This window comes from Mustelus asterias, chromosome 16 (genome assembly GCF_964213995.1).
Source record: "Mustelus asterias chromosome 16, sMusAst1.hap1.1, whole genome shotgun sequence".
NCBI classification, from domain to species: domain Eukaryota; kingdom Metazoa; phylum Chordata; class Chondrichthyes; order Carcharhiniformes; family Triakidae; genus Mustelus; species Mustelus asterias.
Window position 1 is genome coordinate 75,072,734 of NC_135816.1, and position 16,333 is coordinate 75,089,066.

At 45.9% G+C, this 16,333-nt stretch overlaps 1 protein-coding gene across 2 annotated transcripts in view; it reads left to right on the top strand.

Moving 5' to 3' along the window:
• The window catches only part of LOC144505254 (fibroblast growth factor 18-like), a 63,444-nt gene extending 49,440 nt beyond the window's left edge, over nucleotides 1-14,004 (top strand). For both annotated transcript variants that reach the window (XM_078231292.1, XM_078231293.1), the window contains exons 4-5: nucleotides 4,134-4,240; nucleotides 13,098-14,004. In XM_078231292.1, coding sequence (XP_078087418.1) covers nucleotides 4,134-4,240; nucleotides 13,098-13,364 — 374 coding nt within the window. In that variant the 3' untranslated portion in view covers nucleotides 13,365-14,004. The remainder of the gene's footprint in view (nucleotides 1-4,133; nucleotides 4,241-13,097) is intronic.
• Nucleotides 14,005-16,333: the final 2,329 nt, after the last annotated feature.

Sequence of the window (16,333 nt, forward strand, 5' to 3'; positions counted from 1 at the left end):
CCCATTTCAAATACTTGAAGTGGTAATAACTTGGAGCTGCCAATCTAGTTGTCAACTGACAGACATCCCATTGTGACAATGATAGGTTGTGAGATCAATCATGCAGCACAATCCTATAACAATAGTCCACAGCCTTCCGTCAATAGACACAGTGAAATAACAACTGATTATTTTTTAAAATGGCAATTTTTTTAAATTTAGAGGGCAGAATACTTAAATGCCTTGACAACTTGACAGTTCCAATAAATGTAAAGATCCAATGAGATTTGAATCTCTTGACTGCTTTACAATTCCAGTGAGTTTAACCACAGTTCACACACATTCAAGGTACATTTAATAATCCCAAAGGCATTTGACCTCTCTGAAAGGGTAGCTGATCTCTCCTAAACGGCATTGCACCTCTCCCAAAGTTGTCCCTGGACCTATCCAAAAGGGTATCCTTCTGCTCCAAAGAACTCTGGTAAGTTTATACCTTCTCCTGGGAAGTGTAAATCCCATAAGTGATGTTTTTTGACATCCTACTCGCAAAAGATGGATATGTTTGAAGGCAGTTTCATTTTAATATGTGCAGTTACCTCTGTGAACCATGGATGAGCAAAGTACAACCTGCTTCCTTACCCCCTGGTGAAAATAGTGGGTGCTGGGTTCAGAGACAGGACCTCTTGAAATGGGTCCCTGCCGACACTGGAGACCCTTCTCATCATTATGAAAATTCAGGCCAGTGAGTCTGCTAGTATATAAAACATTGATACGGCGAAGCTGATTGTGAACTGGCAGTGACACGTACATCGATATACTGAGCCTGCTGGTATACACGTACATTGATACAGTGAGATTGCTGGTAGACACATGCATTGATACAGTGTGACTGCTGGTGTACATGTACATCGATACCGTGAGACTGCTGGTGTACATGTACATCGATACCGTGAGACTGCTGATATACATGCACATCGATACACTGAGACTGCTGGTGTACACATACATTGGTACAGTGTGACTGCTGATATACACGTACATCAATACAGTGAGACTCTGGTACACACGTACATCGATACAGAGAGACTACTGATATACATGTACATGAATATAGAGAGACTGCTGGTTTAGTTGAACTTAGGTTTGTAACTCAATTCACGGAAATTTTATCATGTGACCTCCCACCCCCAGGTACACTGACAATACCAAAGACTTTTATTCAATCTCAATATTTTATAAATCATAAATGAAATGTTCAAAGTTTTTCAAAGTGTCTATGATAGGGTTTCTAACAACAGCATCCAGGAGTTTAATTTTTTGGAAGTTTGACAAGCTCAAATGTAGTACATACCTTCTGATATATTTGTGTATGCAAGGAATATGCTGGTCTATTGATGCATGGTTACAGTGAGTTTGCGGGTATATTTGAGCCCGGATGCAGTGTGTCTGCGGTTGTAGTTGTGCACGGGTAGTCACTCTATGGGTGTAGTTGTGCATGGAAACAATGAGTGTCTGAGTGGGTTTGTGAACAGTACAGTGAGTCTGTGAGTGTAGTTGTGAACGACTCTGGGTGTAGTTCATAGAATCATAGAATCTCTACAGTGCAGAAGGAGTCTGCACCAACCACAATCCCACCCAGGCCCTATTCTCATAACCCTACATATTTACACTGTTAATCCCCCTGACACTAAGGTCAATTTAGCATGGCCAATCAACTTAACCCGCACATCTTTGGACTGTAGGAGGAATGATGTGGAGATGCCGGCATTGGACTGGGGTAAACACAGTAAGAAGTTTAACAACACCAGGTTAAAGTCCAACAGGTTTATTTGGTAGCAGAAGCCACACTTTGCTACCAAATAAACCTGTTGGACTTTAACCTGGTGTTGTTAAACTTCTTACTGTGGGAGGAAACCAGAGCACCCGGAGGAAACCCACGCAGACACAGGGAGAAAGTGCAAACTCCGCACAGACAATGACCCGAGGCCGGAATTGAACCTTGATCCTTGGTGCTGTGAGGCAGCAGTGCTAACCACTGTGCCACCATGCCACCCAGTACAGTGAGTCTGCAGGTATAGTTGTGCATGGATACAGTGTGCTTGTGGATTTAGTTGTATACTACTGTTGTGCACTGATAGAGTAGCCTGGATATTTATGGGAAGGCAGCAAGTGAAATGGAAAATGGTTGATGAATCCTGCAAGGCCAATGATGCAGGAGAGTTGCTAAGTGAACAACAGCATTCATATCTTTCAGTTGAATTTCCCACCTGGCATTCAGCTGAATGAAATACTCAGCAGGTCAAATGACGAGTCTGACCAGCAGCCAGGAGCAAATATCACTGGCGGAATTCCTTGGGGATAGTGATGAGGTGCTATGTAAAATTACTTTGATAATTTTGGTACATACCCAACTCGTAACCAAGCGAACCTATTCTGCATTTAGTGGGAGCTTCCCATGGGAGGTGATGATCTCTGGTACACATGGAGAACTCTCACTCAACAGTGAGAAAAAGCAAAGAGCTACTGCAGAGCGTGGGGTTAACAGGGAGAGAGCATCACTGGAGCAAGTGCTGCCAAACCCTTCTCATATAGCTGTGTGCCTGGTCAGGGAAAGCAAGAAACCTCATTGATAAATCCCACAGCTAGGCAGGGTGTGAGGACAGGAAGAGAAAAAGAGGAAAAAGAGACACAGGGAATGACAATGACAGAAAGACACAGCAAAGACAGACAGCGGAGGAAGCTGTCAGTTTGTTGACCTTTGCAGGATCAATGCAGCATGCACTGAGTAAATGTGCATCAGTAATAGGCTGCATGATGAAATATCAGACATCCACTGTTACCTCTGTCCAAATGTTGATTTCCTTTCAATGCCTCTCATGACCTGTCTGATTAGCCATTTATGAATCCTATTATGATTTTTGTGCCTACCAGACTGAGGGATGTCTGTGTTTCAGAAGTAACTCTTCCCATTTGATTTGATTTGATTTATTATTGTTACACATATTGGGATACAGTGAAAAGTATTGTTTATTGTACAGACAAAGCATACCGTTCAGAGAGTACATAAGGGAGAAGGAAAGGAGAGGGTGCAGAATATAGTGTTACAGATAGGGTGAAGAGAAAGATGAGCTTAATATATGATAGGACCATTCAAAAGTCTGAAGGGAATAAGCTGTTTTTGAGTCTGTTGGTATGTGTTTTCAGACTTTTGTATTTTTTTCCCAATGGAAGAAGATGGAAGAGAGTATGTCCGGGGTGCGTGGGGTGCTTGATTATGCTGGCTGCTTTTCCTCGGCAGCAGCAACTGTAAACGGAGTCAATGGATGGGAGGCTGGTTTACCTGATGGACTGAGCTACGTTCACAGCCCTTTGTAGTTTCTTGCGGTCTTGGGCAGAGCAGGAGCCATACCAAGTTGTGATACACCTGGAAAGAATGCTTTTTATGGTGCATCTGTGAAAATTGGTGAAAGCTGTGGTGGATATGCCGAAGTTCCTTAGCCTTCTGAGATAGTAGCAGCGTTGGTGGGCTTTCTTAGCTTCAAGTAAAGGGTCGAAGCTCCATCGACATTTTAAAAGGTTCCTTCATGGGATGTGGGTGTCATTGGCTGGGCCAGCATTCATTGTCCATCCCTGATTGCCTTGCTAGGTAATTTCAGAGGGCAGCTAAGAGTCAACCACATTACTATGGGTCTGGAATCACATGTAGACCAGACCAGGTAAGGATGGTAGATTTCCTTCCCTAAAGATGGGTTTTGAACAACAATCGACAATGGTAAACATTAGACTTCTAATTCCAGATTTTTATTTTCAAATTTCACCATCTACCGTGGGTTACCCTGGGTCTCTGGATTACTAGTCGAGTGAAAATACCACTGCCTCTCCAATGTGAGGTCATGTACAATGCAACAGTGTAAAGGGAACTTTACTTTGTATCTAACCCTGTGCTGTACCTGTCCTGGAAGTGTTTGATGGAGACACTGTAGAGGAACCCACACATAGCATTTAACATTGCCATCTTGATGATTACAATATTTGGATGACTGTTTTATCAGCCGAGCCTGCTGTCTCAGGGCTTCTGTAGTAACAGCTGAAGATTTATCAATCTGTTGTGAAATTTCAGCTGTCTTAACGTTTCTCTCTTCTTACTTTCCAAGCCCAGCTCTTAGTGGAAACAGACACGTTTGGCAGCCAAGTCAGGATCAAGGGGAAGGAGACAGATCATTACCTCTGCATGAACAGGAAAGGAAAGCTTGTGGGCAAGGTAAGTGTGGTCTTTGCATCTTGAGTGGCCTCCCTTTGAATTCCACTCTGATCTGTCCAATAACACCCCACTTCTACCACAATTATCCTCTGAGTTTGAGCTAAATGAACTAAATCTCACAACAAAATAGGTATTCCTGTTGAACTAAGTCTAGATCGAAATGTTATAATAACCTCCACCCCCATCCCTTTATGTGCTATTATTATGCTTCATATGCACAAAAGAGCTCCCAAAGTAAGGAACACTGGTTGAAAGATCTACTCAGATTGAAATTAACAATTTGGAAGTTGGATCAAAGTGTGATAGTGGATCCATTTCCATTATTTTACCTCACAAAAGGAATTGAAGTAAAAATCATTCAATAGATAGTTTACATTTTATAAAGATCATCTTAGCTCAGATGATGTTGCTCTAATTTAGATGGTTATGGGTCTTGGGATCACCTTCCTGGGATTCTAGATCTCTAGCCCTATTACTCTCTTTGCTCGATAAGTCTGCTCTACAACTCCGGGTCTCTGCTCTGTAACTCCAGGTCTCTGCTCTACAACTCCGGGTCTCTGCTCTGTAACTCCGGGTCTCTGCTCTGTAACTCCGGGTCTCTGCTCTGTAACTCCGAGTCTCTGCTCAATAACTCCGGGTCTCTGCTCAATAACTCCGGGTCTCTGCTCAATAACTCCGGGTCTCTGCTCTGTAACTCTGGGTCTCTGCTCTGTAACTCTGGGTCTCTGCTCTGTAACTCCGGGTCTCTGCTCTGTAACTCCGGGTCTCTGCTCTGTAACTCCGGGTCTCTGCTCTGTAACTCCGGGTCTCTGCTCTGTAACTCCGGGTCTCTGCTCTGTAACTCCGGGTCTCTGCTCTGTAACTCCGGGTCTCTGCTCTGTAACTCCGGGTCTCTGCTCTGTAACTCCGGGTCTCTGCTCTGTAACTCCGGGTCTCTGCTCTGTAACTCCGGGTCTCTGCTCTGTAACTCCGGGTCTCTGCTCTATAACTCCGGGTCTCTGCTCTGTAACTCTGGGTCTCTGTTCTGTAACACCGGGTCTCTGCTCTGTAACTCTGGGTCTCTGTTCTGTAACTCTGGGTCTCTGCTCTGTAACTCCGGGTCTCTGTTCTGTAACTCCGGGTCTCTGTTCTGTAACTCCGGGTCTCTGCTCTGTAACACCGGGTCTCTGCTCTGTAACTCCGGGTCTCTGCTCTGTAACTCCGGGTCTCTGTTCTGTAACTCCGGGTCTCTGCTCTGTAACTCCGGGTCTCTGCTCTGTAACTCCGGGTCTCTGCTCTGTAACTCTGGGTCTCTGCTCTGTAACTCCGGGTCTCTGCTCTGTAACTCTGGGTCTCTGCTTTGTAACTCCGGGGGCCCGATTTTACCATCTAGTTGCTCCTGTGTTCGGGTGCGAAAACTTGGTAAAGTCGGGCATGAGGCGAGTAGCATGATCCGCGCCCGTCTCCGTGCCAGTTCCCCCTTTACCAAGGCCCGAAAATGGATGCAATTGGGACCGTGCCCAAGATGGGCCGACGGTCATTTAAATGCATTTGCATTTAAATGGCCGTCATTAAATTGACTTAATGGGCTGGACACCAAACTTTACCAGCACTTCCCTCTTTAGAACATAGAACATAGAACAGTACAGCACAGAACAGGCCCTTCGGCCCACGATGTTGTGCCGAACCTTTTCCGAAACTAAGGTCAAGCTATCCCACTCCCTATCATCCTGGTGTGCTCCATGTGCCTATCCAATAACCGCTTAAATGTTCCTAAAGTGTCTGACTCCACTATCACAGCAGGCAGTCCATTCCACACCCCAACCACTCTGAGTAAAGAACCTACCTCGTACATCCCTCCTATATCTTTCACCACGAACCTTATAGTTATGCCCCCTAGTAACAGCTACATTCACCCGAGGAAATAGTCTCTGAACGTCCACTCTATCTATCCCCCTCATCATCTTATAAACCTCTATTAAGTCGCCTCTCACCCTCCTGCGCTCTAAAGAGAAAAGCCCTAGCTCCCTCAACCTTTCCTCATAAGATCTACCCTCCAAACCAGTCAGCATCCTGGTAAACCTCCTTTGCACTCCCTCCAATGCTTCCACATCCTTCTTATAGTGAGGTGACCAGAAGTGCACACAACATTCCAAATGTGGTCTCACCAAGGTCCTGTACAGTTGCAGCATAACCCCACGGCTCTTAAACTCCAACCCCCTGTTAATAAAAGCTAACACACTATAGGCCTTCTAGGCTGTTACAGCTCCAGCTGTTGCCACCGCGTTCGCCAATCCGGAATCGGCGCAAAACAAACATGCTCCATTAAAGTCTGATTCGGGCGCTCCATCAGTGAGGGTTAGTGACGAGATAAGTGCATAGCGTCCGACGGCTCTCTGCTACTCACTTTAGTTGCAGCCATTTTGTTTATCGGGTCGGTGGCGGCTCTGCGAATGTGTGGGGGAATGGGGGGGGGGGGGCAGTTGCTCAGCAGGGTGTCTGATGTCCGACTTGCAGCACGGACCCTGGTCTCAGCATTGACCTCGGGTCTTGTGGTGCTGCTGGGTCCTAGTGCACTCAGCACACTTCCAGCTGAACGATAAGCATAAAGCCCTTGCAAATTGCACTGCTGCAGCCTCTCAACTTTTCAAGGAGCTGTGATTTTGGGGATCATGTGGCTGGGGGAATTGGGGGGAGGGGAAACTGTAATTTTGGGGAGCATGTGGCTGGGGGAATTGGGGGGGGGAGCTGAGATTTTGGGGAGCCTCTGCATCTCCAACCCCTCCCCCCTCCCATTCAGAGTGACGAGATGGCTTTTGCGATGCAACCGATCGATCTTGCTGTTCTTTTGGTTGCTGCTGGAGCTGAGGAGGAGGAGTTGGAGGAAGAATTGTGGGCCCTTCACCCGTGACATCTCAGTGCAACTACAACTTCCCAACCTTATGTGGCCTATCACTATGTCTCAGTGACTCCCCAGAATGAACATTGGAGGTGGAGGGGGCCAGCTGCCGACCTCGCCCATTGCCTTGATGCGCACGCCGGGCGTCCTCTGGAGGCTCTGGACCTTGAGGACTCCGGCCAGCTTCCAGGTGTCTGGGATGTTTCCATGACACCCTCTTCATCCCGCTGCCCCTGAAATGTCCCGGTGTCAGAAAGGGGGGAGTCAGAAGGTGCAGCCACAGTTTCCTGGCTGGAAGGCCCTGTCATGGGCTCGAGCCCTTCCTCCTCCCTTGGGATTCCTGTGGGCCCCTGGGTCACTCCATGGAACAGCGGTGCCTCTGCAATGAGATCCAGAAGCTCTGGCCTCACCTGGCCCTGCCAGTCCTGGAGGACCACCTGTGTCCTACCCATGGTGGTCGGGTCCTCTGCGATGGCCACTTGAGTTGAGAATCCCCTTGTGCTTTAGCCCCAAAATGTATTGGCTTTGTGCTGCCACTAATCCAAGCATTAAGATCTGGGACTTGGTAGGTAAAATTATAGTGGATGGACTACGCCTGGAAGTGTTTCGCAGGCTTTCCACTCCAGACGCCATCCTTGCAGTGTTGGCCTTGGAAGCAGGCAAGACAATAGCTGGTCCGCCTGAAAGCTTTGGGACTCCTCCCAGCAGCCTTACAATTGGTCCAGTGTGGCCGTCAGCCCCTCCTGCATTCCCTGGCTCTGTTGCTGCATCTCCAGCAGCTGAGGGAGAAGTGATCTCAGAGGCTCAGCATGTAGGCCGGGGCCAACTGACTCCTCGCCTCCGGCAGACCCCGCATGCCAGAGGTCTAGGATGTTCCTTCCTCCACCCAATGTATATTATCAGATGTGTTGTGCTCACCAGAGAGTGATCCAGAAGCCTCACCACTAACTGGATCCACCGACGTGTCAGTATCTAGGATGGTGAGTTGTGAGGTGGAAACTGATGCCAAAACATGTGGGGGCGGGGGGGGGAGGGGAGTGGGGGATGTGGGGGTGGGGGATTGGGGGGGGTAGAAGGGGAGGGGGGAGAAGGGGTTGGATCAGTGCTTCAATGATTGGGGACAGGGGAGAGAGAGGGAGGTGTCACACAGCCATCGGAGTCCAGAGGAGATCATAGATCATAGAATCATAGATCATAGAATCCCTACAGTGCGGAAGGAGGCCATTCGGCCCATCGAGTCTGCACCGACCACAATCCCACCCAGGCCCTACCCTCACATATTTACCCACTAATCCCACTAACCTACGCATCTCAGGACTCTAAGGGGCAATTTTTAACCTGGCCAATCAACCTAACCCGCACATCTTTGGACTGTGGGAGGAAACCGGAGCACCCGGAGGAAACCCACGCAGACACAAGGAGAATGTGCAAACTCCACACAGACAGTGACCCGAGCCGGGAATCGAACCCTGGACTCTGGAGCTGTGAAGCAGCAGTGCTAACCACTGTGCTACCGGGAGATGGGGGCCTTTTGCGGGAGGGTCCGGGGTGAGGGTGAGGAGGAATCATCTGCCTGATATTTGCAGTTATAGTGCAAATTTGCAGTTATGTCTGTACACCCACATTGTCTGTACATTTAAGACCTGGCTGGCTGTAGAGATTTGCATTCTAATCAGTATTCTGTAATTTGATTTCTGTGTCTGTTTGCACTGTTTGAGAACAGATATCCACTCCATCTGGCGAAGGAGCTGTGCTCCGAAAGCTTATGGTATTTGCTACCAAATAAACCTGTTGGACTTTAACCTGGTGTTGTGAGACTTCTTACTATCTGATCGAAGACAGAGGGTGGTGGTGGATGGAAAATTTTCGGACTGGAGGCAGGTTGCTAGTGGAGTGCCGCAGGGATCAGTGCTTGGTCCTCTGCTCTTTGTGATTTTTATTAATGACTTAGAGGAGGGGGCTGAAGGGTGGATCAGTAAATTTGCTGATGACACCAAGATTGGTGGAGTAGTGGATGAGGTGGAGGGCTGTTGTAGGCTGCAAAGAGACATTGATAGGATGCAAAGCTGGGCTGAAAAATGGCAAATGGAGTTTAACCCTGATAAATGTGAGGTGATTCATTTTGGTAGGACAAATTTGAATGTGGATTACAGGGTCAAAGGTAGGGTTCTGAAGACTGTGGAGGAACAGAGAGATCTTGGGGTCCATATCCACAGATCTCTAAAGGTTGCCACTCAAGTGGATAGAGCTGTGAAGAAGGCCTATAGTGTGGTAGCTTTTATTAACAGGGGGTTGGAGTTTAAGAGCCGTAGGGTTATGCTGCAACTGTACAGGACCTTGGTGAGACCACATTTGGAATATTGTGTGCAGTTCTGGTCACCTCACTATAAGAAGGATGTGGAAGCACTGGAAAGAGTGCAGAGGAGATTTACCAGGATGCTGCCTGGTTTGGAGGGTAGGTCTTATGAGGAAAGGTTGAGGGAGCTAGGGCTGTTCTCTCTGGAGCGGAGGAGGCTGAGGGGAGACTTAATAGAGGTTTATAAAATGATGAAGGGGATAGATAGAGTGAACGTTCAAAGACTATTTCCTCGGGTGGATGGAGCTATTACAAGGGGGCATAACTATAGGGTTCGTGGTGGGAGATACAGGAAGGATATCAGAGGTAGGTTCTTTACTCAGAGAGTGGTTGGGGTGTGGAATGGACTGCCTGCTGTGATAGTGGAGTCAGACACTTTAGGAACATTTAAGCGGTTATTGGATAGGCACATGGAGCACACCAGGATGATAGGGAGTGGGATAGCTTGATCTTGGTTTCAGATAAAGCTCGGCACAACATCGTGGGCCGAAGGGCCTGTTCTGTGCTGTACTGTTCTATGTTCTACAATTTGTGTACAACACACTTCCTCAAACAGGGATGTGGTAGTAACCAAACACTCTGGGTCAAATTTTCCTGTCCCTTCCACCACGGGAATTGTAGCGGGTGGGACACGGACCATGCCAAGGCCCATTGACCTCGGGTGAAATTTTCCAATCTTGGGGCGAGTGCAGCCGGAAAACCCCACCTTCTATTTTTGAGAAATTGTTTGCAAGATCAGTATTGGTCAGGTCACCTCCCCTGCTCGTCTTGAATAATGCCATGGAATTTTCACATTACCTTAGGAGGGCAGACAGGGCCTTGCTGCAGAATCTCATCCTGAAGACAGCAATCATTCAGTATAGCATTGGAGTTTCGCCTTGCATTTTCATGCACAAATCCTGAAGTGGGACTTGAACCAACAAACTCCTGACACAGATATAAGAGTGTGACCAACTGAATAGAATCTGACACCATTGGGTCTGATATGATCTAACTAGACAGCAAAACAGGTTTGATGACTCCATGGACTCTTCATGGAAAGTAATGTTTTTTTAAAATTTTGGAAACCAGTGGTGTAGTGGTAATATCAATGGACTCGACATCCATAGACCCAGGCTAATGCTCTGAAGGACATGGGTTTAAATCCCAACACAGCAGCTGGTGAAATTTAAAATCAATCAATAAATCTAGAATTAAAAACTGATCGCATTAATGGTGACCATGAAACTTTTATTGATTGTTATAAATACCCATCGGGTTCACTAATGTCCTTTAGGGAAGGAAATCTGCCATCCTTACTTGGTCTGGCCTATATGTGACTCCAGACCCACGGCAATGTGGTTGACTCTTAACTGCCCTCTGAAATGGCCTAGCAAACCACTCAGTTCTATCAATCGCTACAAAGTCTAAAATGAACGAACGCAGACAGACCACCAGGCAGCAACCTAGCTACCAGGAATGACAACGGCAAACCCTCGTGACTCTGCAAAATCCTCCTTACTAACCTCTGGGAGCTTCTGTCAAAATTAGGAGAGCTGTCTCACAGACTAGTCAAGCAATGGTCTGATATAGTCACACTTACCAAATCATAACTCACTGATAATGTTCCAGACACCATTGTCATCATTGTCCTGTCCCACCAGCAGGACAGACTCAGCAGAGTTGGCGGCACAGTGGTAAACAGTCGGGAGGGAGTTGCCCTGGGAGTCCTGAACATCGACTCTGGACCCCATGAATTCTCATGGCTTCAGATCAAGCATGGGCAAGGAAATCTCCTGCTGATTATAACGCACCGCTCCCCCTCGCTGACGATTCAGTACTCCTCCATGTTGAACACCACTTAGAGGAAGCACTGAGGGTGGCAAGGGCATAGAATGTACTCTAAATAGGGGATTTCAATATCCATCACCAAGAGTGGCTCGGTAATATCACCATAGACCGAGCTGGCCATGTCCCAAAGGACATAGCTGCTAGACTGGGACTGTGGCAGGTAGTGAGGGAACCAACAAGAGGGAAAAACATATTTGACCTCATCCTCACCAACCTGCCTGCATGGATGTATCTGTCCATGACAGTATTAGTAAGAGTGATCACCGCACAGTCCTTGTGGAGACAAAGTCCTGCCTTCACATTGAGAATAACAGGTGGTTAGCACTACTGCCTCACAGCGCCAGCGACTCGGGTTCAATTCTGGCCTTGGGTCATTGTCTGTGTGGAGTTTGCACATTCTCCCCGTGTCTGCGTGGGTTTCCTCCAGGCGCTCTGGTTTCCTCCCACACTCCAAAGATGTGCAGGTTAGGTTTTTTTGGCCATGATAAATTAACCCTAGTGTCAGGGGGATTAACAGGGTAAAAATTAGGGATTGCAGAAATGGGGCCTGGGTGGGATTGTGGTCGGTGGCGATTCAATGGGCCAAATGGCCTCCTTCTGCACTGTAGGGATTCTATGATTCTATGAATAACCTCCATCGTATTGTGGGGCACTACCACCGTGCTAAATGGGATAGAATCATAGAATGATAGATTTCGAACAAATCTAGCAACTCAAGACTGGGCATCCCTGAGGCATTGTGGGCCATCAGCAGCAGCAGAATTGTACTCAACCACATGGCCTGGATTATCCCCCACTCTGCCAACACCACCAAGCCAGGGGATCCACCCTGGTTCCATGGAGAGTGCAGGATGACATGCCAGGAACAGCACCAGGCATACCTAAAAATGAGATGTCAACGTGGTGAAGCTACAAAACATGTCTACTTGTATGCCAAACAGCACAAGCAGCACGTAATAGATAGAGTTAAGCGATCCCACAACCAATGGATCAGATCCAATCTCTGCAGTCCTGCCACACCCAGCTGTGAATGGTGGTGAGCAATTAAACAACTCACTGGAGGCTCCACAAATATCCCCATTCTCAATGATGGGGGAGTCCAGTACATCAGTGCAAAAGATAAGGCTGAAGCATTTGCAATGATCTTCAGCCAGAAGTGTCGAGTGGATGATCCATCTCAGACTTCTTCAGAGGACCCCAGCGTCTTAGATGTCAGTCTTCAGCCAATTTGATTCACTCCATTCAGTATCAAGAAACATCCAAAGGCATTTAATACCACAAAGATTATGGGCTCTGACAATATTTTGGCAATATTACTGAAGACTCGTGCTCCTGTACTTGCCAGGCCCCTAGCCAAGAGGGTACAGCGGCCTAACGTAGTGATGTCTCAAACTAATGTGATATAACAAGAGTAAGTGCCTCTCCATTCCATCCCTGCATGATGGCCTCCTACACATTATCACGTGGCCACCACAGAAAGAGACTTAAACAGTGGGAGACTCAAGGCACTACAAAGACAGATGAAACATGCAGTGGACTATAGCTTGCCTTTGCCCTGCTGTCGGATGATAGAGTGGAGGGTTACAGGCTCAGATTAATGGACTCTTTTATTGTTTATTGCTGGGTAGTGGCTGTGTTGGCTCTGTCCTCACACCTTGCTGAGCATTTTGAATCAGGTCTGAACATCATGAAGCAGAGAATGAGGGCTGGGGAAGGGAGCGGTGGGAGGGAGAAAGTGAAACAACCCCTGGTGCAGAACACTAACTGCCAACATTTTCCTTTTATGCTTCCAGATCAGCGACAGAAGCAAGGAGTGTGTCTTCATTGAGATAGTTCTGGAGAACAACTACACTGCCCTGATGTCTGCAAAATATATGGGCTGGTACGTAGGTTTCACCAAAAAGGGGAGGCCAAGGAAAGGACCTAAAACTCAACAAAACCAACAAGAAGTACATTTCATGAAAAGATACCCTAAGATCCAGGGGGAGACGCAGGCACCATTTAAATTCACCACAGTCAACAAGAGGACTAAACGAATACGACCATTGACTTCCAGTTAAAGGACCTCACAGACAATGAACTGTCCCAGAACATTATTTTTGCATCATTATTATTAATAAAATAAGAAACAGAAGGAAGATCTATTTTTGTATATTGTATGACAGGTTGGGGGTGCTGGGGAAGGGAAGAGTTGTACCTATTTGTTCCAACCCTTTTAATGTAATCAACCTGTCTTATTTAAAGGAAAGCTGTCAATTTGAACCGTTGGAACAAAACAAAACTAGAGAGAAGACAGAAATAAAAATATATAACTAATGGAACTGGCAGCCCGTCTTCACAGGTAGTTTTTTGAGAGGAAAAGAAAAATATATCGAGCAAGTTGATGGATATACAAGTCTGACCTGTCTGGAGCTGGGCTGTTGCCTATTGGTCTTCTGCAATATGGAAATACAATGAATGGAAACCCTTCTTGGATCTCAAGCGCTTCTCAAGGCAACTAAACTATTATTTTTTCCAAAATATGACTGTCCACTGTTCTGGACAGTGCTACAGATTGCTGCTACACATCAAAGAGAGACATTCTTTTTCAGTTAAAGCTATGTTATGAGCAAATATTTATTTCATCTCTATGTATAATACAGATCCCTTGAAGCAAACTATACTGCCTCAGTGATTAAATGCAAGAGCATATTGAAAACATTGCTCTGAGTCTTCCAAATATTCTGCTTTGTTTTATCTTTAATATGAACCGCGATGGAGTTGTCTCTTGGATTTCAGAAAATGGTGGAGTGGTGACATTTTCTTAAATGTGTCCTCTTAAACTGCAAGATAATCTTCAGATTCTTGGCTTGTTGTTGCTTTGGAGTTCTCCCCAGTATCCTGACCAGCATTTGTCCCTCAAAACACATCAGTTAAACAGATTACACTGCCCTATCTTATTGCCCATCCCTAATTGCCCATGCTGGCCCATTTAAAATCAGATTTCCTTCCCTAAAGGACATTAATGAACCAGATGGGTTTTACGACAATCAACAATGGTATCATGGTCATCATTAGACTTTTAATTCCAGATATTCATTGAATTCAAATTTTAGTGAGGGATTCAAACCTGGGTTCCCAGACCATTGCCTTGGGTATCTGGATTACAAGTCCTGTGACAATATCACTATGCCGCCTTGGCTGTGAAGCTGTTTAGAACATCCTGGAGTTGTGATAGATGCTGTAAAAATGCCTCTTATTTTCCTAGCCTTTCTATTTTAAGTAGCTTGTTTGGTTAAAATTGAACATGTCAGCACTTTGAACCTTAATGATCCTACTTCCTGTCATTGAAATTCAGTGGGATGATTCAGATTTAGAAAGGTTTCTTTAATGTCCTGAAAATACTGGCCCATCAGAAACAGTTACAGAGTTCCAAAATCCTTTAGTGAGGAAGTGTTTTGTCCTCTAAATTTTGCCCAATTTTAACATTCTGAGCATTCAGAGATGTATAATCTCAGACTGAAGAACTTGTGGATTCAGCAACACCTCATTGGAGTGTCAGTCTAGATTGCGTGTTCAAGTCTCGAGAGCAGTTGCACAACTTTCTGAGTCAGCAGTCGAAGGAAGTGAATGAAGAGAATTGCACCCGAACTATACTCCAACTAACGGACAAAGGAAAGCACATAAAGGTATGACTGCAGGAGTTCAAATTACACGTTCTGGAATGGAGGAACCGCACTGGATTAAAACTACAAATTAAAATAGAAACTTTAAATTCAATTATAAAACTAGGTCCAGAAGTCATAAACTTAAATTAGCAATAAATGAATCAAAGATTGTATAGTGCAGAATAACCTCAGTGAAACAGAAATGATCATGTGGTAAGCCAATAAACACAGCCATTGACAAAGCAGCCAATTTGATTGGTTGTCCATCTGTCACTTGACATATCCATTCCCTCCATCACTGGCACACAGTGGCAGCAGAGTGTACCATCTACACGCTGCATTGCAACAAGCCTCCAAGACTCCTTCGACAACACCTCCCAAATCCATAACCTTCAAAGCACAACAGCAGCAGGCACGGGAACACTATCACCTCCAAGTTCCCTTCCAACTCACAAACCATCCTAATCAAAACACCCAGTATGACTGGCAAATGAAAATTACATGCTGCCCCATAACGACATCTGAAAAATCAGTGTTAGTTTTCACACCTGGTTCTATAGCACCACCACATCTCAACTCCTACAGTTGCTAAATTATCACACTGCTTACCCGACATCCAATACCAACTGGACACAAATTTTCTTCCATTTTTTTACTGGGAGAACTGATTGTTTATGTTCTCTGCTCCAAACTCAATTCCCTAGTTACAGATGCCATCCCTCTCCCGAGTGAAAATCTCGAGATTTTTTAAATTCTCTCATGGGATGTAGACATTCTGAATTGCCCTTGAACTGAATGGTTTACTAGGTCATTTCAGAGGTCATCTAAGAGTCAACCCTGTTCTGATCAGGAGTAGTATATAGGCCAGACCAGGTAAGGATGGCAGATTTCCTTCCCTAAAGGGAACCAGATGTGTTTTCATCGATGTAGTTTCATGGTCACTATTACTGAGATGGACACCTACCTTGCTGGCAATTAAAGGTCCAATTAAGGTCAGTGAGGAGCTAATAGAAGATGACTTTACATTGCCCAAGCGATTCTTTGCCCATTGCACAGGCAAAATGAGAGAGTGGCCAATGCATTTTAATCAACTTCTCATCCAAAGGCAGAATATAAGGCCCCGCCTTGGAAGCACATTCAGTCTCATTATGATTTTGTTGCTGTGTAAATGCAGAGTTATGCCAGATTTTCATTGATTTCTGTAGCGTTTCAAGCCTGCCTAGCTGTATGTGAGGATCTTATCTTCCCTGGAAGCTTTGCTTGAGGATTGTAGCACAGTGCATCTTTATTTGCAAGGCACAGGTCCTTCTACATCTCATCTAATGGGGCTAGTATACTCAGCTGCTAGGGACTCCTCTGAAGAGGTAGAGAGGTGCAAGAGG